This window comes from Dermacentor andersoni, chromosome 11, assembly GCF_023375885.2.
Source record: "Dermacentor andersoni chromosome 11, qqDerAnde1_hic_scaffold, whole genome shotgun sequence".
In the NCBI taxonomy this organism is placed as follows: Eukaryota; Metazoa; Arthropoda; class Arachnida; order Ixodida; family Ixodidae; genus Dermacentor; species Dermacentor andersoni.
In genome coordinates this window covers 96167524-96191875 of record NC_092824.1, presented here as the reverse complement: position 1 = coordinate 96191875, position 24352 = coordinate 96167524, and the positions used below count along the sequence as shown (strand labels likewise).

Here is a 24352-nt window from a genome sequence, read left to right as displayed (position 1 = left end):
TCGGATGCTTCCCAGGCACCCACGGCATCGTAAACGATGTCCTCGATGCTGTCAAGTGCTTTGGGATATTCATTAAAGCCAGTACTGGCCTTCCGGCATTGGCGACGGAGAAGCTTTGTCAGCTTGGTACCTTTGTTGGCTGTGTTAACGAGTATAGGTCAAACTTTGGTAGCTAATATAGGTCGGCAGCTCACTTTGGGCAACATTTCCGGGAAAAAAATGTCGCCCTATATTCGAATAAATGCGGTAATTCACAAAACACATACTTCTAAATTCTTAACTGTCATGTTGGGCAACTTTTTACTGCCATGTGAGGAATGGACAGGGCTTACTATTATGCTCGTCAAGTCGCCTCTATGAGGTTTTCTACGAGGATGTTCTCAATGCAAACTCCCGCCGGCATTGCATGTGAAAAAAATTGAGAACACTGATAAACAGCTAGAACTCCAATTACGCCGAACACGTACATTTTCAGTCAACTGCATGTACTGTCGAAATAACGCGGTAGCATTTTAGGAAGGCATACCTTTGGCTGACAGTGTTGGAACTTAATTCGCCATGGGGAAAAAAATGGATATCGACTGTCTCCAACTATATTGTCACGGCTGCCGTTTTATGCTGGTAACCCCACAAAGACGAGACTGCGGCATGACAAACGTTTATTGAAATGAACTTGTGTACCGTAGAACAATCAAGTGGTGATTTAGCGGTAAATGCGAGAAGAATGCATTAGTATTGTGCCGCACTTTCCTGAGCCCTCAAATCCATATATCCAATTTGATTAAAATGTGAAGTAGGCTAGAAGACATAACCAATTTGAATCGGAGTTATTCGGTCGGAATAACCACACTGCAAAGCGTTGCTCAGGAGTTCGTTCAGCACAAGACCTGTCTCTTCGAGGAGGTGGTGCCGAGGTGGTGCCGAGCAAGCCACCTTTAGTTGCAATATATATACATGCATATATATATGTATATATATATACATATATATAGACACACTTTTCTAAGTTCTCTCTAGGTACCACGACTTCACCGGGATCGCACATTTCACACAAATAATTTTTTCTCGCTACTCTCCTGTCGAAAATGCTACGTCACGCTGATGACGTGCAATGTCGTTTCTGGACTGGAACTACCAGGCGCGCAGCGTCAACAATAAGGCGCGCAAGACGGATGACGACTATCGTGGGACCAGAGATGCCCCACATAGTGCAAAATGTTTTAGAGTTTCAACGCCGACAAATTAAAACCAACTAGCGTAGTCGCCGCAACATGTGCGAGCACGGGCGGTGGTCGCCGAACAAAAACATCGCTTATGCGTGGTCAGTATTTGAAGGCTGCCAACGAACATGCGCATAACTATCCCGAGGTGCCGGCCTGTCTGATACGATGGGCCCATCAAAAGTACAAAGCTGGTGTCGTGGTAGGTTGCGTGCGAATGCAAGCGCGATAACAATATTTTCACTCGAGGGTCACAGGCTCACAGCTGCAAAACATTGAAGCACGCGGCAATGTTGACTTCGCGCAGTCGGCTAAAGCTAGAGTCTGTAAGATTGTCCAAAATGTGGCAGTGCTTAACTTGCCAACAAGAAGCCAGCAGTGACCTGAAATAGAACATACAAGCAAATTAATGCAAAAGGAAAGGACAACGAAAATATACTGCACACACTGCTGACAAATGTGTCAACGCTTTGACCAGAGCAGTTAAATAATCCCTGGGGGTCCAAATTAATCCAGAGTCTCCCGCTATGGCATGCCTCATGATGAAATCATGGTTTTGGCACATAAAACCTCCTCGCCCTTCCCCCTTTTTTGACCAGAACATTTAGCTAGGGTGGTCAACTTTAAGCAGGATCTATGTGCTGAGCAACACAGGATACGCAAACTCGCAATAGCCGGGATGAACGACATTTAAGAGGCATGTGAAGTGAAAGCAGTGAAACGGCGTAATCTGCCTTGGTCGCACGGGGGCAAAGAAATTAACTAGGAAAGAGCATTACGACACGCAGGCAGCTTTGGCAAGCGAACTCCCCATGGGATCAATAATTACTTTTGAACTCACCATGAAGCCATTCCCTTCACTTTTTCTCTGGCAGAGTCAGCCAGGCATGTGACGTCTAAGACTCAGTGTGTACAGTCAGAGACCGTTCGGTCCCCGACAGTTGGTAATGGATGCGTACTTATTCAGCTGCCCTGCCGCAGCTCTGCGTGGAAGAGCGGCAGCACTGAAACCTTTCGCGCCCTCTCACGCAAAGATCACGTGTTGGGCCGACTCGTTTGGCTTCAATCGGTGTTGCGCAATGCTTCATCCCTCATATTCTTTTCTTTCCTTCATGAGTGGGCGCCTCCACGTGGAATGTGCCCGACTGAAAGCTGGTATTACCATGGAGGAAGGAAAGGAACCAGAAGGGAGAATTCATTACGTCACGCAGCCAGCTTTCGTGGGCGAACTCGCCGTGAAGTATTGATGGCGCGACCCCTTGCTGCAATGCTGTAGCGAACATTACAATGACGCCGACATGCACTTTCCGGCTAGTACGCTATTCTTACTCATTGCACCGCTTCTCAGATTAGCTCACAGCCGAGGGAATATGCGAGTTGAAGTAGCGTGCACTCAACTTATTGCTTGTGCACTTACATGGCCTCCGAGATTGCAGGCGCACATTTCGGAGGCCGTGTACCGTATTTAGTGTATCCAACAAAATTTACTAGAGCTAACTGTGGCGCAGATGTCTACGAAGACCTGCAGGTGTGGCAGTTCAGACATCATGGGAACGATCGGTAGTACATAAATACTTGCCTACACTTAAGGTCTTTCTGGATTTGTGCAGTTTCATGACTTTACAAATGAACTTGATGAGAGAAGCATTCCAGGCAAGTTGGTAATCCATTACTGAAGTATTATTGCGCAACAGAACAAACGCGGATGTAATAACACACAAATTAACCCCTTTCGACAACATACTGTGCTCAAAAGGCAACCTTTCACTCTGATTGTACATGCCCACTTGCTGTGATAAAAAATTAAGAATGACGCTCTGCCACCATTGCATACCTCAAACAGCCTTTTCTGTGAAAGCAAGCCAGTGCAACTTCTGTTGATTCAATGGATGCAACATAGAATGACAGGACCCAAGTGGTTGAAATGTCGGCAGCAGCTACACTGCTATGTTGCACAGGGATTACACAGAATGGCCAATGCTCACATGTACCTCTTGCTGCTTGCAGCAGGGAAAATATAACATGTGCAGGATAGCACAGTGGCTTTAAATCTCCAAGCCAGACAGCTGCCAGGGGCAGCACAGGCGAATCCTTGATGGATGCCACACGCAGGTGGCTCATGTCACTCGTGCACAAGGACAGATCAGCAGGTTGCCGTTATTATTGAAAATGAATGATGAAATTTTGCTCGGCATGCCTGCGATGATTTCATAAGGATGACTGTTGCACTGTTAGTGTTGTCATACTTATTCTTCTAAAACCTGGACCTACAGCTTCCAATGAAACGAACACCTTTTACACTTTGACTATGCATTAGTGCCACAAGAATTAATTGTCACAGTTTTAATTTAAAAGTTGCAAAGCATTAAAGAGACCCTCAAACTCTATTATATGCATAATGACCTTGCTCAACGCTCACATGGCCAAACTACAGAGGGATTATAAAAGATAGCAACAAGTAGCCAAACTTCCAAGAATTTCCGTGGAGTTCAGTTTTATTAAATTCTTGCAAACCTTGCCCCATAAAACTTTTAAGGGGATAAGCCATCACGCAGCCCTTGATGCATGGATGACAGGAGTGGACGATGAACAATATGACATACCAAAAATGCACACTCCCTATATGACTCTCTGAAATGAACAACCTTAACCTCAATACCAAACACATGATCACAGAAAATGACAGTTTAGAAAGTGCACATAAGAAAGCACATTGCATAAACATCTATGTCATCAAAGCTGTCCTTGCAATAGTGGAAAGCTTTAGATTGCTACTCAATCTCTGAAAGCAAAATGTGGCATAAACAATATGTACTCTACCAACAGAACATTTGACACATGTAGCATATACCATCATCACAACAAAGGTGTCCCAACAACAAAGTAAAAAAAAAAATTTGTTTCAAAATTTTTTAGCTGTAGTGAATACAAATCAATGCGCCTTTGTGACTTTCGACTTTACGTTGAAAGTACCACAATGCTAACCAACATTAAAGCATCAATGAATCTCAATGTAAGCCTAAGACAAGAAATTGGCTGCAACCCAAGGACTGACAGATTCCCTGCAACAAGTTGCAGAAAGCACTTTCTATAAAAGCGTCAATATAAAAAGCAGTAGCTTGGACAAAAACAGTCACTGCAAGTTTTTTTACAGATGAACTTCCTTAAGCCTATACATTGAAAGCTGAACAGAAACAGCCCCAGAAGTTGCTCGGTAACTTCACTTTTCACTTTATAAGTAGCTCAAATAGTTTGAGTGCAACTGGCATGCCCAGTTATACAGGGTGGTCTACTGTTAGCATGAATAATTGAGTTCATGGCTGCTGCTTGCCATGCCAGCCAAGGTGCCAAAAAAGCATATTCGGTGCACTGCACTAATGCAGTGAGGCAATGAGCAGGGCTAGTGCAACCAACAAAATTGTCATCTGTTACAGAGGTGCGGACACCTTGAGCAGACAGGAGAAAAATCTCCTTGTTCGCTTCAAATGCTGACAATCTTGTCAGCTCATGGGAATTTACAGCAAATTCACTTTGACTGCGAACTATTGCTCTCATGCTTCGATTGAGCAAAATTTTCTTTGTCGCAAATTGTAAAGCACCTGCCCCTGTAGCAGACAAGGCAGAGCCAAGCGCAGCTCACACAGCACGCTGTGTAAGCAGAAATGCCTGTTGAAGATAACAGAAGACCACCTTGCCTATGTGCAAGAATTTATGTGCTTTGCAGTTGTGTATCCAATGGCTTTACACATCACCTCGATAGCAGATGACGTGGCATGGACATGGGCAGCTTGCACAGCACACAATACAAGCACAGATACACACATTTACGCGGACAGTAGCACACCCTGTACATGTGACAATTTATTTGCTTTGCCTCTTCACACCTAAGTGCTTTGTTCTCAACAGGTGAAGTTTTCCTTTTGGTGGTAAGTTTACTTAACTATGCCCCCAGACAGCACTTTGCCAAGACAAATAAAAATAAGCATGTGCATTAATCAGACAGTGAAAGCCTTTCCTCTTAGTGGATCTAAGATCATGACTATGACCGTTCATGTTTAATTTCCACAAAGGCAGTGGCACACGATGATTTTCAATAAGTTATGAATAACCTTTTTCTAATTCCTGAAAAAACTACCTTCTTTTTCGTACACTGCATTTTCAATGTATTTTGGTGCTCAAGACATTAACACTGCTTTTCAAACAATTCCACGAGTCTAGAAGCTAAGTGATGAAATAACTAAATGCAATGAAATCCCAATCCTACAAGATCATTAACAAGGTGTTTGCTTAGTACTTATGCCTACAACAATTCTATTAATGTACTGAGGTGAATATTCTGCATAACAATGAGTGCATGACACCTACAACAAGCCTGGTAAACCACACCCGTACACAGTTCGTCCAAGACCACACTGTGAGATCAGCTGCCCTTCGACTGTACACTACTGCATCGCACACAACATGACTATCGCGAAACAGAGCATCAAGATGTGTTGCCTTCAAGAATGAACTTGATGCTACACTCAGCTCAAAAAAAGCAATATGAACTTCGCTAACACAAGACTTAACATAACATATATATGTATATCTCTAAGTAATATAAGCTGTAACAATGCAGTTCAATGGCACAGCTTTCTGAATAGCACCCACAAGGTAACACTGAGTAAGTAACATAAGTAACACTGACAGTTCCAATAGACATTGTCCATTAGAATTTTTCTCAGCACACGTAGCAGCATTTCAAGCATAACTCAGTCTACGTAATGTGCCTGCAGGTGTTCGTGAGCTGCGCCGTGTTGGAACACTGGCTTCTTGAGTTGCTGAACCGTGCCGGCAAGATGACCTGGAGGCTCTGGCCTTTGAATGTGACGCTGAAGCACTGCAGCCAACCTTCTTACGCTTAGAATATCTCAGTGAATCCGAAAAAGCATCTTCATCATGAAGGTAACTGTCGTCGGTCATGGTCCCACTGTCCTGAGTACTGGCAGCCTTCACACAGCGATTGCAGGTTGAGCAGACAGAGCTTGATGCATCGTCTATCACCGATGCCTCTTCAGCTGCGCCCGACCTTTCATCAGGATGTTTCACATGCATTTGCGATGAAGGACTCATTTTCAAACTCTTGTTCCTTTTGGAGGTGCGTACAGTCTGCTCTCGGACAACGACCTCAAAGTCCTTGTTTAAGTGGCTCGAATGTGACGGCGCCGCAAGTTCACCACTCTTCGAGTGGTTTGAACAAGTAAGGAACGCAGGCATATCCTGTTTTGTACTTAAACGTGTTGACCGCCGGGGAACTGGCATTTTTTCTGGAGACTTTCCTGTGTTTGTTGTGCTGAGAGTTTGTGGGTCTTCCAACACTGACAACACATGGTCCTTGTTTTCAGATGAACTCTGTCCATGTTTTATTGCTCGCCTTCTTGGCATCATGCTGTTCTGCTTATCGTAACTTCTAGCATGCCTGGAAGGTGAATGACTCAAGCAGAAGTTTAATGCTGGACTCTGTGCCTCTGGAATACCGCTGGACGCAGTTGCCACTGGACTAAAAGGGGGTGACAGACTGGACTGGGAGCTCGGGCTCCTATCGGACGGCGAAGCTCGTATTGCAGTTAATGAGAGCCGTCCACTCCTTTTTGCACTGCTGTTTGCCGCTTTGTAGCTTGAAGCAGCACTCGACGTTCTTGACTGCACTTCCTTTTCTGGTGTATAAAGAGGCACTTTGAGTCTTCTTAAGCGAGCAATGCTGGCATCGAGATTTACATCACCAACTTCGTAGGTAGGATCATCATCATCATCATCAGAGTCCGAAAGAGAACGGACCTCCTCATCAACGTCAATAATGAAATCCTCCTTCTTATTACGTTGGGGCAACCTTCGTGACGGCAGCCTTCGCAACGACAGTCTTCGCTGCTGGGCGCTATGAACAATGTCGCCCCCCTCTTGGTCGGAACTCGTAGAGTCGTCTGAAGCATGAGGATTTCGTGACAAAGGCACCTGTGTCAGCCCGCTAAGGCAGACACTTGTCTTAGATGAATCATCTTCAAAAGTGTCCAGGGCAGATGTCGAGTTCATGCAAGCATCAACGACCCGTCTGCGCTTGGATGCTGTTCTTAATGGTGACCTTGCCAAAGCTGCAGTGTCACCCATGTCAGAACCTACTTGCCTTCCCTTGCTGGTAATCAGACCATCAAATGTGGTGTTTGATGCATCCGCCTCCCTGCCTTGCAAAGAAGCTGAAACTGAGCGTGTTCTGGGCAAGTTGTTGCCGCTAACAGTGGCTAGAGGTCCTGTTTCATTATTCTGCATACGATCTAGTTTTACTATTGGCAATTTAGTTGGTCTTGGAGATGGTGATAACGTGTTATGCCTTGAAGATACACTGCCTACTCTTTTGTCTCCATTTTCTAACTCTTTCTCAGATATGGCATTATCTTTTGCTTGTGTAGGTGAAGTGTCACTTCTCACGACAGAGTGGCCATCCCTTGTGCTATCTTGCAAGACTGCTCTCTTTGCCTGCAACGGTGCTGGTTCTACATCTTCATTTAGCACACTTTTAGCTGTCTTCCCACAAGACATGGCATTTGATTTTACATCAGGTCCCAGTCCCTCTGCAGACATTGTTATTCTTTTTTGGGACAGGGAGGTTTTACCATTAGCATAGGACAGTTGCCTGCGTGCACTCCGAGTCAGGACTCCAAATTCAGTCTGCCCTGTCTGCTGTACCTCACACGAAGGAGTCCTGCCACGAATTGGTGATAATGAACATATGCGCAGGCTGCTAGGAGCCAGCTGCCTGCTCTTACTTGTAGCTTCTGCCTCAATTCCAGATTTCTGCTTGGTCATAGATGACGTTGGCTTTTTCATAAGTGACATGGGACATGTACGTTTGTGAGAAACATCACATTTGATTCCATCATGACATAGATTGTCTCGTCTTCCGGACACCTCTATTCCACGAGTCGCACAACTACTGGAAGGTTTTGCAGGAGTGCGTGGCTTTTCCGGAGCTGAGGAATTCCCGTCGCCTGGGTCACCGTGCTTTTGCTTTCCCTTTGACGGACTTTTTGCCAAATTGCTGCTTGGCACAGGCTGGTCGCATATATCTTTGAATGTGTTGCCAGAGTCAGAATTGTGAACTTGTTCTTTTTGCTGCCCAAATGGCAGTCTTTTGGCACAACTCCGTGTGCTTTTTCTTTGGGCAGACGCTTCAGATTCGGCTTCCTGCAGTTGCCTGGCATTGACCTCATTTTGCCGTGAATGCTCACTGCATGCACTCTCCTTAACCACATTGACACTTGCAGCATCAAAATCGTGATCAGAAGACAACATCAGTGTTGCTCTTTTTGGCCTGGTGGGATCCAAAGGCAAAAGATTTGGACAAGGTGCCCGTTTCCTTCTATTTGAAGGTGAAGTTTCAACTTTTGCCAGTTCCTCTGTCTTAGATGGGCCTTGTGTTGTGCATTTTCCGGACTCAAGAGCAGTGTTCGCATCTCTTTCATCTTCATCAGAGTCTGATTCAGAAGCATCATTTTGCTCTGATTCTGAGGTATTGGTAACTTTGGATGGCTTCAATAGTTTATTCTTGGGCAACGATGCTCCAGAGCTGTTTCTACAAATGCCTGCCTGCTTCATGCCTGGACTGAGAACTTTAGTCTTCTCCATTGACATGTGCCTTGACCCCATGGTGTCACTATTCAAGCTTACACTGGCTGTGCCATTTGTAGCCACAGCTGCATTATAGGAGTCAGTTTCTGAACCTTGTTCTTTGTCAGGCACTGCTCCCTGTTCCCTTTGTAAAGAGACTGAACTACGCGAGCGCGCTCTTCTGTGGGCAGGTTGGCTCTTTTTAGGTGATCTCCTCTCATCTATGTTGTGCCGTACATCCTGAGGCTTCAATTTAACCGCCTGTTGGGTTGTAGGGGTGCCCACCTTCTTCATGAGCGGCACCTTAAAGAGACAGTGTTTGCCAACTAAAGATGCTTCCTTTCCTCCGAAAGCCATAGTATCTATTTCATCATCAGAATCTTCTTGAAAAGACATCACTCTTTCTCTCAGCTTCGAAAAAGGTGATGGTGAGCGCCTCTGGGACGAAGCTGAAACGGTTGTGGCTTGTGACAGGCTTCCCGCATGTTGTCTGCCGAAAGCGACCCCTTCATCGTTCGATTGTATCGCCACGGTATCAGCATCTGATTCAGCAGCTAGATGAGTGTCCTTAAGCCCCGGAAAGAGCGGACCATCTTCATCACTTTCTGAAGGCGAGATGTGCATGTCCTGCAGTGACAAAACGCCAGGTGACCGCTGCCCACATGGAATTTCATTGGCCAATTCTGAAGACACGGCGGGCTGTCTCACTTCTGACTGTGAAAGGTGTTCATCATCGCATTCATCATGGGATGACTCAGCTTCTTGTTGCACTGAGTGCTCAACACTGCACTTTTCATTGGAAGAGTAACTTTCTTGTTTTGGCAAGTATTCAACACCATGCTCTTTGTCAGAAGACTTGGCTTCTTGTTGTGCTGAGTGTTCAATGTTGTGCTCTTCATTCGAAGACTCAGCTTCTTGTGCCGACTGTTCAACATAGCATTCTTCATTGGAAAACTTTGCTCCTTGTTGCATCGAGTGTTCAATATTGTGCTCTTCGTACTCTTGCAGCATTGGCCGTTCAACGCTGCATTCTTCATCAGAAGACTCGGAGGAACTGACAATTCTGCTCCTATGTGCCTTCTTTGCAGTTTTCGGTGTGACATCTCTAGCCTCAACACTGCATTCTTCGTTGGAAAACTCTGCTCCTTGTTGTGCCGAGTGTTCAACACTGCACTCTTCGTCAGAAGACACAGCTTCTTGCAGCATTGGCCGTTCAACGCTGCATTCTTCATCAGAAGACTCGGAGGAACTGACAATTCTGCTCCTATGTACCTTCTTTGCAGTTTTCGGTGTGACATCTCTAGCCTCAACACTGCATTCTTCGTTGGAAAAGTCTGCTCCTTGTTGTGCCGAGTGTTCAACACTGCGCTCTTCATCAGAAGACACAGATTCTTGCAGCACTGGGCGTTGAATGCTGCTTTCTTCATCAGAAGACTTGGAGGAAATGACAATTCTGCTTTTATGTACCTTCTTCGCAATTCTCGGTGTGACATCTCTAGCCTCAACACAGCATTCCTCATTGGAAAGCTCTGCTCCTTGTTGTGCGGAGTGTTCAACACTGCACTCTTCGTCAGAAGACACAGATTCTTGCAGCACTGAGCGTTGAATGCTGCTTTCTTCATCAGAAGACTTGGAGGAACTGACAATTCTGCTCCTATATACCTTCTTCGCATTTCTCGGTGTGACATCTCTAGCCTCAACACTGCATTCCTCATTGGAAAACTCTGCTCCTTGTTGTGCCGAGTGTTCAACACTGCGCTCTTCATTAGAAGACACAGATTCTTGCAGCACTGGGCATTGAATGCTGCATTCTTCATCAGAAGACTCGGAGGAACTGACAATTCTGCTCCTATATGCCGTCTTTGCACTTCTCGGTGTGACATCTCTAGCCTCAACACTGCATTCCTCATTGGAAAACTCTGCTCCTTGTTGTGCCGAGTGTTCAACACTGCGCTCTTCATTAGAAGACACAGATTCTTGCAGCACTGGGCATTGAATGCTGCATTCTTCATCAGAAGACTCGGAGGAACTGACAATTCTGCTCCTATATGCCGTCTTTGCACTTCTCGGTGAGACATCTCTAGCCTCAAGAACCGTAGCAGGATGGCACTGTATTTTCCCTAGCTTTGCAGGGGACATGGACTCCGAATCTGAATGTACTCGAGATGTTTTGGCATACCTTGATGCTGAAGCATTACAATTCCCTTTAAAGGCACTTTTCTTATATTCTGGCTCCAGAAAATTGCTCAGCATTTTTCTCTGCCTTTCCTGGACATTACAGGTTTCCCCACTACGAGTGGAAGCTGTGCCTGAAGGTCTCTCACCTGGAGACAAAACAGCTATTCTCTTTTTGACTGAACTGCCAGATGCGCTTTGGCTGCATGAGTGTTCACCAGAAGCCTCAGATTCTGAGCTCGAAGATGATATGTCCTGAGAAGACTCTGAATCCAAACTTGATTGAGTTTCAGCATCATCATCATCATCATGCAGTGATCGCCTGCCATTTTGTTCTGCAACCTCAACATCTGACAAACTTGAAAGAGCTTCAGTGATGTCATCACGCATTAGCTGTCCATCGTTTTTCTCTGCAGCCCCATCCTCTGATGAACTTGAAATAGTTTCGGTGGTATCCTCCAAGTGTCTGCCGTGCCCCTGTCTGCCCTTCATCGATGACTTTTGATTGTCGATTTTGGCATCGTGGTGCCTGGGCGTTTTCTCTTCAATGTCTCCGATGCTGACGTGTTCCGTGCTCTTCCCTGGACACTGGCCAACATTAAAAGTCATTGCAGCATCCAAGTGTTGCGCAGCTGATACCGAGGACAGTTCTTGCCGACTGCCAGACTCCTCTGACAAAGATTTAATGATCCTGTGCCTGCGAGACTTAGTCGCCTTCTGAGCTTGGTGACCTGGAAGCAAACCTGAATTCACTGTCGAATCAACTTCCGAACATGAAGAAGCTCCTAGCCCTTCACCATTATCAGACAAAACTGCCTTGCCAGTTCTGTGGTTTCGTAGTGAAGTTTCTTTCAGAGCTTTCGCGATTGGCTCAGCTTGTGAATTCAAAAATTCTCTAGGCTCCTCTCTGCCCATCGACAATGATATCTCATTGCCCATTTTGTAGTCATGGTGCTCACTTGAATCTTCTTCAAGGTCAATGACACTGCCTTGGTCTGTTCCCTTCACTACAGATTGGTCGCCAATAGGCATTGTTGTAGCATCTGAATCCTGCACAGCTGAAACCGAAGGCAGTTCCTGCGAATGTTTTTGAAGTGAGAACTTTTGAGAAAGTGGAGTTTCGTGCTGAACTTCGTCCTCCATACTGGCTGCAAAAGTAAAAGACTCTTCTGCAGCTTTTGATGTGGGCAGCTTGCCTGAGGAATGAATCTTCTTTGTGTGAGCCCTTCTTCGTCTCCTAAATTTTTTTCGCGGAGGTGACGCCGCAGGTGTGCTGTCTGCACAAATTGCAACAACCCCTTCTTCTTTCGATGTTGCTTCCTGAGCCATGCTTGTATGCTCATCACCTGCATTGCAAAGAAGAATGCATTTTCAACTGCTGGCTCCAACCCAACTGCAAGACATGCTTTTAGGGGAGTAACAGTCCAAATGTTATTATTCAAAGGATTATCATCATCATCATCATCAGCCTGGTTATGCCCACTGCAGGGCAAAGGCCTCTCCCATACTTCTCCAACTACCCCGGTCATGTACTAATTGTGGCCATGTTTTCCCTGCAAGCTTCTTAATCTCATCCGCCCACCTAACTTTCTGCCGCCCTCTGCTATGCTTTCCTTCCCTTGGAATCCATTCTGTAACTCTTAATGACCATCGGTCATCTTCCCTCCTCATTACGTGTCCTGCCCATGCCCATTTCTTTTTCTTGATTTCAACTAAGATATCCTTAACTCGCGTTGGTTCCCTCACCCAATCTGCTCTTTTCTTATCCCATAACGTTACACCTATCATTCTTCTTTCCATAGCTCGTTGCGTCGTCCTCAATTTAAGTAGAACCCTTTTCGTAAGCCTCCAAGTTTCTGCCCCGTACGTGAGTACTGGTAAGACACAGCTGTTATACACTTTTCTCTTGAGGGATAATGGCAACCTGCTGTTCATGATCTGCGAATGCCTGCCAAACGCACCCCAGCCCATTCTTATTCTTCTGATTATTTCACTCTCATGATCTGGATCAGCAGTCACTACCTGTCCTAAGTAGATGTATTCTCTTACCACTTCCAGTGCCTCACTACCTATTGTAAACTGCTGTTCCCTTCCGAGACTGTTAAACATTACTTTAGTTTTCTGCAGATTAATTTTTAGACCCACCCTTCGGCTTTGTCTCTCCAGGTCAGTGAGCATACATTGCAGTTTGTCCCCTGAGTTACTAAGCAAGGCAATATCATCAGCGAATCGCAAGTTACTAAGGTATTCTCCATTAACTTCCATTAACATTAAGGTATTCCCCAATCCTTCCCAATCCAGGTCTCTGAATACCTCCTGTAAACATGCTGTGAATAGCATCGGAGAGATCGTATCTCCCTGCCTGACGCCTTTCTTTATTGGAATTTTGTTGTTTTCTTTATGGAGGACTACGGTGGCTGTGGAGCCGCTATAGATATCTTTCAGTATTTTTACATACGGCTCGTCTACACCCTGATTCCGCAATGCCTCCATGACTGCTGAGGTTTCGACTGAATCAAACGCTTTCTCGTAATCAACGAAAGCTATATATAAAGGTTGGTTATATTTCGCACATTTTTCTATCACCTGATTGATAGTGTGAATATGGTCTATTGTTGAGTAGCCTTTACGGAATCCTGCCTGGTCCTTTGGCTGACGGAAGTCTAAGGTGTTCCTGATTCTATTTGCAATTACCTTAGTAAATACTTTGTAGGCAACGGACAGTAAACTGATCGGTCTATAAGTTTTCAAGTCTTTGGCGTCCCCTTTCTTATGGGTTAGGATTATGTTAGCGTTTTTCCAAGATTCCGGTACGCTCGAAGTCATGAGGCATTGCGTATACAGGGTGGCCAGTTTCTCTAGAACAATCTGCCCACCATCCTTCAACAAATCTGCTGTTACCTGATCCTCCCCAGCTGCCTTCCCCTTTTGCATAGCTCCCAAGGCTTTCTTTACTTCTTCCGGTGTTACCTGTGGGATTTCGAATTCCTCTAGACTATTCTCTCTTCCATTATCGTTGTGGTTGCCACTGGTACTGTATAAATCTCTATAGAACTCCTCAGCCACTTGAACTATCTCATCCATATTAGTAATGATATTGCCGGCTTTGTCTCGTAAGGCATACATCTGATTCTTGCCAATTCCTAGTTTCTTCTTCACTGCTTTTAGGCTTCCTCCGTTCCTGAGAGCATGTTCAATTCTATCCATATTACACTTCCTTATGTCAGCTGTCTTACGCTTGTTGATTAACTTCAAAAGTTCTGCCAGTTCTATTCCAGCTGTAGGGTTAGAGGCTTTCATACATTGGTGTTTCTTGATCAGATCTTTCGTCTCCTGTGATAGCTTACTGGTATCCTGTCTAACGGAGTTACCACCGACTTCTATTGCACACTCCTTGATGATGCCCACAAGATTGTCGTTAATTGCTTCAACACTAAGGTCCTCTTCCCGAGTTAAAGCCGAATACCTGTTCTGTAGCTTGATCTGGAAGTCCTCTATTTTCCCTCTTACCGCTAACTCACTGATCGACTTCTTATGTACCAGTTGCTTCCGTTCCCTCCTCAGGTCTAGGCTAATTCGAGTTCTTACCATCCTATGGTCACTGCAGCGCACCTTGCTGAGCACGTCCACATCTTGTATGATGCCAGGGTTAGCGCAGAGTATGAAGTCTATTTCATTTCTAGTCTCGCCGTTCGGGCTCCTCCACGTCCACTTTTGGCTATCTCGCTTGCGGAAGAAGGTATTCATTATCCGCATATTATTCTGTTCCGCAAACTCTACTAATAACTCTCCCCTGCTATTCCTAGTGCCTATGCCATATTCCCCCACTGCCTTGTCTCCAGCCTGCTTCTTGCCTACCTTGGCATTGAAGTCGCCCATCAGTATACCGTATTTTGTTTTGACTTTACCCATCACAGATTCCACGTCTTCATAGAAGCTTTCGACTTCCTGGTCATCATGACTGGATGTAGGGGCGTAGACCTGTACAACCTTCATTTTGTACCTCTTATTAAGTTTCACAACAAGACCTGCCACCCTCTCGTTAATGCTATAGAGTTCCTGTATGTTACCAGCTATGTTCTTATTAATCAGGAATCCGACTCCTAGTTCCCGTCTCTCCGCTAAGCCCCGGTAGCACAGGACGTGCCCGCTTTTTAGCACTGTATATGCTTCTTTTGGCCTCCTAACTTCACTGAGCCCTATTATATCCCATTTACTGCCCTCTAATTCCTCCAATAGCACTGCTAGACTCGCCTCACTAGATAACATTCTAGCGTTAAACGTTAGAACGTTATCTAGTGAGGTGAGTCCACACTGCAGGCCAAAGTGTAGTCCAGGAAGAAATGGATTAATGAACCGTATTATATTATTATTATTTAGTATTATCATTATTTGTGTTCTTTATTGGCACATGGGCCAGATCTGGCCAAAGAGCACCGGTATAATGTTTATAACTGCTTTAATGTTTATAAGACATAAAACAAGAGCGATGTTCAGTGGCCTATGTTGCTGTAAATGGGACTAAAATCTGGTAACTGTATAGATGCCTAAAACGTATATATATCAGAATCAGAACCAGTTTTATTTTCCTCAAGGAAAGGAAGAATGGACCCCAGACAAAAAGCTGCTCATTGAGCAGCTTGACGAGGCCTGAGGCCCTTGTCAAGCTGAGATCCGAAATTCTAATTGATATCAATTGAGCAGGCATTCTTAGCTGAACTGGCGATCTTGAAGGTTAGGCTTCTGAGAACTGCTGGCTGTTGTCATATGTGTGTCATTAGGATGGCACATCTCTGGGAAAAGTAACAAAACGCCATCCTCTGTCAAGCACCACCACATCAGCATTTTCATTTATTTCTGTTATCAACATCATATTAGCCGTTTAATTCTTTTATATAAAAAAAAGAAAGCATACAAAATTTTTCACTGATCTTTTCATACCAGCAAATCATTGTGCATTACATTCGTATTTGCTGAAACATTATTGACATGCATGATGACTGCAATATGGAAGAGGGAAAAAATAAGATAGCAAAAGTAACTTGTGCTTAGCAAGGATGTTATAGAATTGAATGCCATACATGCAATAAAGTGGCAATTTTGTAAAAAAAATACAAATTGAGGCAGAACTACAAACAAGATGAAATGAACAAGGTATTCATTGAGCACAGTAATGAAAAACACTGCCAAAGGCAGCATGCTATCAGATCAAGAGCTCTTTCCTAAAGAGACATTAATTGTTAGCAATTACATCAATGGGCAACAACAAACCAGGTGAAAGAAATAAAGAACCAGATGGAGGTCTGCTACACAAAGAAAAAAAAATTATGGTATGATTAATTAGGGTGTTTCAATGTTCAAAATGAAATGGGGGTAATCAAAGATGTTATAGTGGTGACCTTAAGGTTAATTATGACTGCCTCAAACTCTTTAATGTGTACCCAAAGCTGAAGCAACAGCAGCGTGCATAATATTTACTTTTTGTGTCAGCTTGAAAGGACATTAAAGAGACAAATTATTTGGCATGTAGTACATTAGTCAACCACCCTTCAACGATGTCAAAAAGAAAAAACACATTGCACTCTCATAAAAGGAAGATGCCTAAGAGGCCAGAATAGATAAAAACAAGACACATTGCAATGTCACCTTGAAGATGTTGCACCAGACCAATGTGTCATCATGGATATTGACTACGTCTGCAAAGGCCTAGTTACTATTGGTAAAGATGGACTACACTGTGTTCTAAAAAAGCAAAAGAGTGAACTTAACAAGTTTCAAGAACTTGTTCCATCTCCCAGGGATATCATCTTTCCTTAGACCCCAGGGCCTTCATGAAGGCTGACCACACTTATTCGTCTGCTTCTATATGAATGCTCCAACATTCTAACAAGACGTGTGTAGTAGAACCAGTGCCATCTGGGGTCTCTACAATCAAGCCCCAGCTGAGAATTCTAACATTCCCAAAGTTCCAGTCCCGCCATCAACGTCTCTAGCATGGACCTGCGTGCTCATCACCTCATGAGCCATTCTTTCCTCCTTCGCTAAGCACTTCTCCGCCCGCATTCAACACAGGACAAGCGCTGTCCTGTGGCTTCCTTTGAAACGTAGAGCACTGCTTCTGCCTTCTCACTCCTATTAACCTGTCGAGTGCCTTACAAGCTCAAGTTTCAGCAATATGGTCATGGTGTGTCCCACAACCCCAGTGCCAGGCAGATCTGAACGCAGATCAGCATGTGCAGCCGACCAAATCTTAAGCTGGGCCACACAAGTGCAAAGTTATCCGTCCTCCAGAACCTTACGATGGACAGAACTTGCAAAAGGTTGTATGTTCAGCACACGCTTTGTAAGTAAGAGCTTAACATCCACCGTCCCACAAATTCTCTCCATCCTAATGTGCTGGAGGATCTGAAAACTTGGCACTTCTGGGGCCCAGCTTAGGATTTCGCCGGCTGAAGAACTTATGCATGGACATAAGAGGGCCTGAAACACATTTTCTTGAAACTTGACCAACAAACTGGACTAAAAGCGATATCTTACAAGGAATATATTCCCGATAAATTTTTCATGACCCAATATGAACAGACGTATAAAGAGTGGAGTGTTTACTTTCCCCATTCCCATGGTTCTCAGCCGAGGCAGCACTGCCTATCGCTCCTTCATTCTATTTTTCTGAAACTGTAAAATGGGACTAAGAAACACAGACAAGGACAATAACAACGTCCTTGTCTGCCTAATAACAACGTCCTTGTCTGCCTCCCTTTGTCCCTACTTGTTGATGGGCTAGTTCGTTCACACATATTGCGAGCGACATTCTCTCTTTCCTGCCCTTGTTCTTTTCCCCTTTGGTTCCCATCCTAACACACCCCTTTGTCCCGGTTTTCAGTTCAGCTGTTCAAACTCGTCTCAGCCATAAATTAACTAGCTAAGTTGAGCGCTATTATTTCTTCTTTCTGCAGTGTGCTTATAACTCTTCTCAGTTCCCCTCTGACAAAGTGTGCCCGAGGGCGACAGGACGAAAGGGAGACATCGACAAACACCACTTTCTTGTTTTTTAAAAAACCTGGAAGTGCGTGCAGGCATGTGCCCATTGGCCTGTAGCTGTGAGCCTTTGCACCACATGCAACATCATTGCTGATGTTGCATAGCATAAAAGGAAAATGGGTGTTTCGAATGCAGCAGGGGAGAGCAAGGAGTCTACCTATCATGCAAGGCTGTAGCATCGCTGCTGCATGCAGTAGAGTAATATTTGGCTTGTATGAGCACAGTAGCATTGTCTACGGATGGGGAATGTTTAACGGATGGGAATGTCTACGGATGGGGAGTGTTTAAATGTGTTCCAGTACCCCTTTAAGGCTTCAGCCTGAGCTGTACTCCCTGTTTGTACCAGTTAAGTACTATGCACACTGATTCAGGCCACAGCTTTTCTTGCCTGAGACGAGCCATGCTTGTCAACTCAGTTCATGCGAAGCATTTGAGTTTCCGGACTGGAACACATGCTCTTTGATGCTTTCAATTCCTTTCATCATCATCTGTTCAGATAATTACTTTTGAGCAGGATCGATAGAATGGAAATAAATTACACTCGAACTTTATACAACTAAATGCTGGGGGAAGGTTTCTTTTTCTTATCAGATCTCTTTTGTTGAAGTGTGGGGTGACTAAATAAAGTAAGCTGCACATGTATTTTTCAAATACGAATGTAATGCACAATGATTTGCTGGTATGAAAAGATCAGTGAAAAATTGTGTATGCTTTCTTTTTTTATATAAAAGAATTAAACGGCTAATATGATGTTGATAACAGAAATCAATGAAAATGCTGATCTGGTGGTGCTTGACAGAGGATGGCATTTTGTTACTTTTCCCAGAGTTGTGCCATCCTAATGACACACATATGACAACAGCCAGCAGTTCTCAGAAGCCTAACCTTCAAGATCGCCAGTTCAGCTAAGAATGCCTGCTCAATTGATATCAATTAGAATTTCGGAACTGTGCTGCCCATTTTGTCACAATTTTCTCTGAGATTATGTCACCTCTCGGTGCAAAAAAAAAAAAAAGAAAGAAAGAGCACTGTTAGGTTTACAGAAGCATAACCTCTCAGTGTAGATTGATTTAGTGACTGCTTAGGAAGCTTTTGATAACAGAAATATCCCCCTGACCTAAGCCTCATAAGCAGTACATAAACAAGAGACATCGACAGATCCAAAATGAAAATGAACCTCACCTTTCACCGGTGTAGCCACGACGTCCACTGCTTTGCTGTCGTTGACCTCTTCAACACACTCATGTTGCTTGTGGTCGAGCGTCTTCACAGACGCTTCTGCATTCTTCAACGCTCCCCTAGCATCAGTATCAGCAACACTGCTACGGAGAAGCCTGTCCAAGAAAGCCTTTGTGTTCAGCGGGGAGTTGCTGGCATCGCTGACAGCCTCAGAATTGGGCTCGGCGTCACTAGCACGAGGTGTGGCAATGGTCGACTGCAGACGGCTCAGTGTTGAATCAATGATTGCTTGCAGCTGCTCATCCTCGATCTGGAATAGCGGGTGCCACAGTGTAAATAGAGGAGCTGCAGAAAAATAAAGCACTGCTTCCGGCCACAGCCTCCCCCTTAGTACTGTCGACTCGTCGCAATTCTAAATTTTGTATACTTCAATAGATCTCAAAGCTATGGCTAGGCTGCTATGTTTGCCATGAACCTCAAAGGCGATCAACTGAAATTAAACATCTTGTGTCAGTTGACGTTCTCATCTGAAGTAGCAAGCCCTGCACATAGCAGTGCTGACATGAGTTTCCATCAAACCCGTTCTCTCCCTGCAGGCCTCACCACGTAAGTACTGTAAAACTAAACTTGAACACTTAGAGGTTTGAAAGGCGGACTTTCAGCTTTATGTGTTCACATTCCAAAAGAGTGCATCTTCCCTGCACCCTGTACAAAAACTGAAATCATCAACTGGCTGCAAAAATGCGCCGTTCCTAATTTCCTCCTTCAGTGTAGTAGCCTGAACCGCGACCACATATTTGGATGACAAGATGGATGAGGAAATCACGGTAGCGTCGGTCACTTGCTTTCTCGCCAAATCAAACAGAGCACACTAACCTCGGGCGTCTTCGTCTCCTCCTCTCGTGCCTGTGTCTCTTCGTCCGCGATGACAAACATGTCGACGTCCGCCGCGGCGTCGCACGTCGTCCTGACGCCAGCGGAACCACCGCCGGACTCGCTCAGTGACCGGCAGGCTTCCAACAGCTCCGCCGGGTCCGACGCGCTCTTGCAGAGGCGCGCGATCACTTTTCGGCGCGATCTCGGCACCTCGGACCGAGGCAGAAGCGCGGCCAAGACAGGCTGCGAGGCGAACCATTCTTCGAAATCGAACTCCGCGGGTTCGATGGAGAGGGCGACGGGCTTGACAGTCTCCCAGCCACGCTGGGGCAACCGTCTCGCAAGACACGCGGCGCACACAACGAACTTGAAGTACAGCTCGGCGCTCGCGCACGTGCGCGGGCAGTAGGCCGCGAACCAGCGGAACACGTCCAACAGCCGCGGCTGCAGCTCCAGACGGACGGGTGCGCTCGAGCAGCAGATGGCCCACGTCTGCACGAGAACGTCCCATACCCTGTGCTTGCTCTTGGACAGGACGAAGCAGATCTTGCCGATCGCCGCGGGCTCGTCGCGAACGAGCGACAGGTCCAACAAGTACGAGAGAAGCGCGCACTGGTGGTCCCAGTAGTCGAAACGGCTCGAGCTGTTCCGATCGCTGCCATCGTCGCAGTCGGCGACCAACAAATCGCGCGAACGCAAGTAGAGGTGAGCCGAAACCTGGCACAAGACGGTGCTCAGGTCCCGAGACAACTGTTCTCTCCGGTCGTCGTCGGTCGATAGAAGCGCGGCCTTGAAAGTTTTGGCAACGTTGCGGAGGACGAATTGCAAGGCGTCGGCGAGATCGTCGCTGCACGAGGCGCTCGACAGTTGACGGCGAGCGCAGTCGCGCCACCTGATCAGTCGCTTCGCGGCTTTTTTCTGGCCCTCCGACATGACGACGACGCCCCGAAGGCTGCGGGAATTCGGACACTGTGTGCCGCGGATGGCGTCACGGAACTTGAGAGAAAAAAAACTTGACTTCAGCTGAATGCCCTTGCCATAGTCCCAGCTTTCGTATGTGCTTTCGAACGTGCTGCGGCGTGATCGCTTACGGCGACATACTTTTCGTTTTGATTTTTTCGTTTTGATGCCGATGGCGATGGTGAATTCTGTGAGCGTCGAGTGTCTTCCGACAGCACCGGCTCCCGTCTTTGGTCAATGGATATGGCACGGTCACGTGGGCATGGTGCACTAGATTGCGCAGTTAACGTGAAGCGAAATTTATTAGCCCAAATAAGTACGGCGGGGTAAAGCGTTTTATTTTGAAATTACGCGATAGTTATCGGCGATTTGCACTGACGACAGTATCTGGGTTCTATCGAAATAAGCTAAGAATCTGCCAAACTTCACACTTATGCGAGATGGATGTTCATTTTTCAAAGGATTCGACACAGCGCAAAATAAGGACAGAACAGAAACAGTGCTATCGACCTTTTGTACTTTGAGCTCTTTCAAGCGGCGGCGTTAGCTTGGCACGCGCGAGAAGTTTGTCTTCCCAACTGGAAACAACTAATCGAGCCAGCAAGCGAGTAGCTTTAGGGTAGGGCTTTATTCTATGGTAGGGCTACCTACTTGGTTAATATACAGCGATGACGATTGCATGTGTTGGTGCAGATTACTATGAAAACATGCAAATTTGACACTGTGTGGCATGCGCCAGTATGGGCACGTTGCAAGTGCTAGGCGGCGCCCTGTCTTTCCGACCCCTAGCGCCATCTGACGAATAGTTGCGCGAATGTGGTAGGATTACTCACGGCGTCAGCAGCCCGCGCTGCGTGTTTGGCGCCCTGTCAAACGGTAGTGATGGCGCGAAACAGCGTGCCGATATTAATTTTAACCGGGTTTCGGGAATTACAAGATCTTCATAGCGTTTTTAGGAAAAAGAATTTAGAGAAAGGAAGTCGTCTATTTGAAGTGGGGCACGTCTACGGCGTGAGCGAAGTGCTGAACTCGCACTGATCGGAAGTGACTGCTAGGTTTATTCCGCAAACGAAAAATAATGCACCAGCGAGATGCGTGAAGCTCAGCTTAAGTTACTTCGTTATCTATGGTGTGGACGCATGAAATTACAGGCGACATTGATTCTTGAAGATCGGCGACAGCAGACAAATCCTAGCGGGGAGCTGCGATTGCCGTGCTGGCATCGCAGGGAAGTGCAAGGACGCCGCGGTAGTTTCCCTGTACCTACAGGACGGCAAATACGAATCCAAAACATCTCATCCAAGAACGTGGGGCGTACGAACGACTCGTAAGACCTACCAGAGTTATTCTAACGTTGCCCTCCCCAAACACAAAAAAAGGGGATGAACTTACCCGTTGTTAGACTACGCTGGAAAAATATTTTCGCCCAAGTTACTGCAAGTGCGATACTATTATGTTGCGATTTTTCAGTGCGTGCAAAGGAGGTTCCAATAAACCACGTTGTCAAAAATTTTGGTGATCTCATCTGCCCCTTCGTTGATATGCTGGGCGCAAAAGGGTGTATGCCAGCTCAGCCGGCTGCAACCCCTCCTTAAATCTCTCAGCAAGCCCTAGCGCTGTTTGAATGGGAGAGGATTGGGAAAGAGTTCCACAGCTTTACTGCGGTATAGTGTGGGAACAAACTACTTTGTTTGCTGCATATCCTGGTACGCACTGCAGGCAGTGACGTAGCAAAGGGGGAACGTCTAGAGACACGCGGAAATTGTTGATATCCTCGCCTTCCTCGAATAAACCCGGGGGATGGGGAGGGGACAGAAGACCTATGGGCCCCGGATGCCAGACGACCTAGCTACGCCACTGACTGCAGGTGTCCCGTTGCTGCCATCATTGCTGTAAAAGGAAAGAATTCAGCGTTATAACGCACTTGGCATAACGCCGGAACATAAAGCAGCTTATGCCGTCGGACGAGCGCTATCCAGTGTTGACGCCGTTCTGGTTCATATGGTCGGCTTGGAAACCTGTAAAACTTTGTTCCTCGTGAGTTGGTGTACGTGCTCTTGCAGCCCACTACTCAACAGCTCGGGTTGCACTTCGGCATTGCTCAGCAAAGGCAACAGCTACGCGCGAAACAGTGCACATACAGGCTTTCCGAACGCAAGCGAGCCGGTCGTATCCTGCCGGTTCCGCGCTCGCCGCCGCGAGGGGCGCCCTAGTAGGCGCGGGAACTACGTGCGCAACCTGCCTATACACACGTTTAGAAAATTGCGAGCCCGGCAGAATGACACTAAAATTACCGGCTATAGTTAGTAACAGGTTAAGCAGGTAGCTGCAAACACTTTTCAGCAGAAACCTCGGTATGCATGTGCAAATAAGTCATTGCTCATGCACTGTACTACCTGCCACCATTTAGCACTGATGGGCATGAGTGCATGTTTATGCAACCTGCTGAGGCCTTCAAACATCTATCCTGGCAGCATGCATCTCTTCCCCAGCTCTACTCACTGCTGCAACAATTATCTGCACTAACTATGCACATTTGCGCAATAAGTTTACTTGGCACCTATGTCGTTTAGCTATGTTTTAGGAAGAGTTGCACCTAAGAAATAACAAACGCAGGAAAGAACAAGGTACACGAAAAGAGCGCAATTATCAACTGGGTATATTTGTGTCGAATCTGCATATATATAGCAGTGTTCACACATAACAAAAAAGGAAGGCGGAATGGGGAGAGGGCAAATCAAGCCTGCCTCATGTCAACGCAAGCCGCGCAGGAAATTGTGTTCAGCGTGATATAAGGCAACAGAAGTATCACTTACGCTCTTTTCGTCTACCTCGTTTTTCCTGTGTTTGTTCTTTCTTAGGTGCAACTATTCCTAAAACATCGCCATGCACCAACTCGCCCAGCAAAAAGTTCTTTTAAACTGTCATTTAGCTGCTACTGGTTTTGCTGTCTGTATATACGTGAACATAGCATCGTTGCCGATACCTTGCTGTTGATGCACGGAGGTCTTTTCATCACTTTTGTGAAAGGCAAAAAAACTTTCTTTTTAATTGTATAGCAAAGCTCGAGGAGCAGGTTCAGTCAAAAGCACCTACAGTGACAAGCACTTGTTGCTGACAGCAGAGATACCATCCCGTAGCCATATAATCAAGAGTTCAACGGCTGGTCAGGTAAAAGCATTATTCGTAAAACAAATCACTGCCATCCAATATCAAAAACCACAAAGTTTGATGTCACAATTTTCGTTTTTTGACATTGG

The 24352-nt window shown here is 45.8% G+C and overlaps 1 protein-coding gene across 2 annotated transcripts; it reads right to left on the bottom strand.

Annotated features, from left to right (window-relative positions):
• Positions 1 to 648: 648 nt before the first annotated feature.
• LOC126539103 (uncharacterized) lies at positions 649 to 21833 on the bottom strand. 2 transcript variants are annotated; one of them, XM_055075183.2, is made up of 3 exons: positions 20133 to 21833; positions 19260 to 19566; positions 649 to 1603 (listed from the first exon to the last, which is right to left on the bottom strand). In XM_055075183.2, exons 1-3 carry the CDS (start codon positions 21063 to 21065, stop codon positions 1461 to 1463), a joined length of 1383 nt encoding a protein of 460 aa, XP_054931158.2. In that variant the 5' UTR covers positions 21066 to 21833; the 3' UTR covers positions 649 to 1460. The 2 variants fall into 2 exon arrangements, with proteins under 2 accessions (XP_054931158.2, XP_050041786.3); XM_050185829.3 differs by lacking the exon at positions 649 to 1603 and adding an exon at positions 3698 to 12382 and having other exon boundaries at positions 20133 to 21725.
• Between the last annotated feature and the right edge of the window lie 2519 nt (positions 21834 to 24352).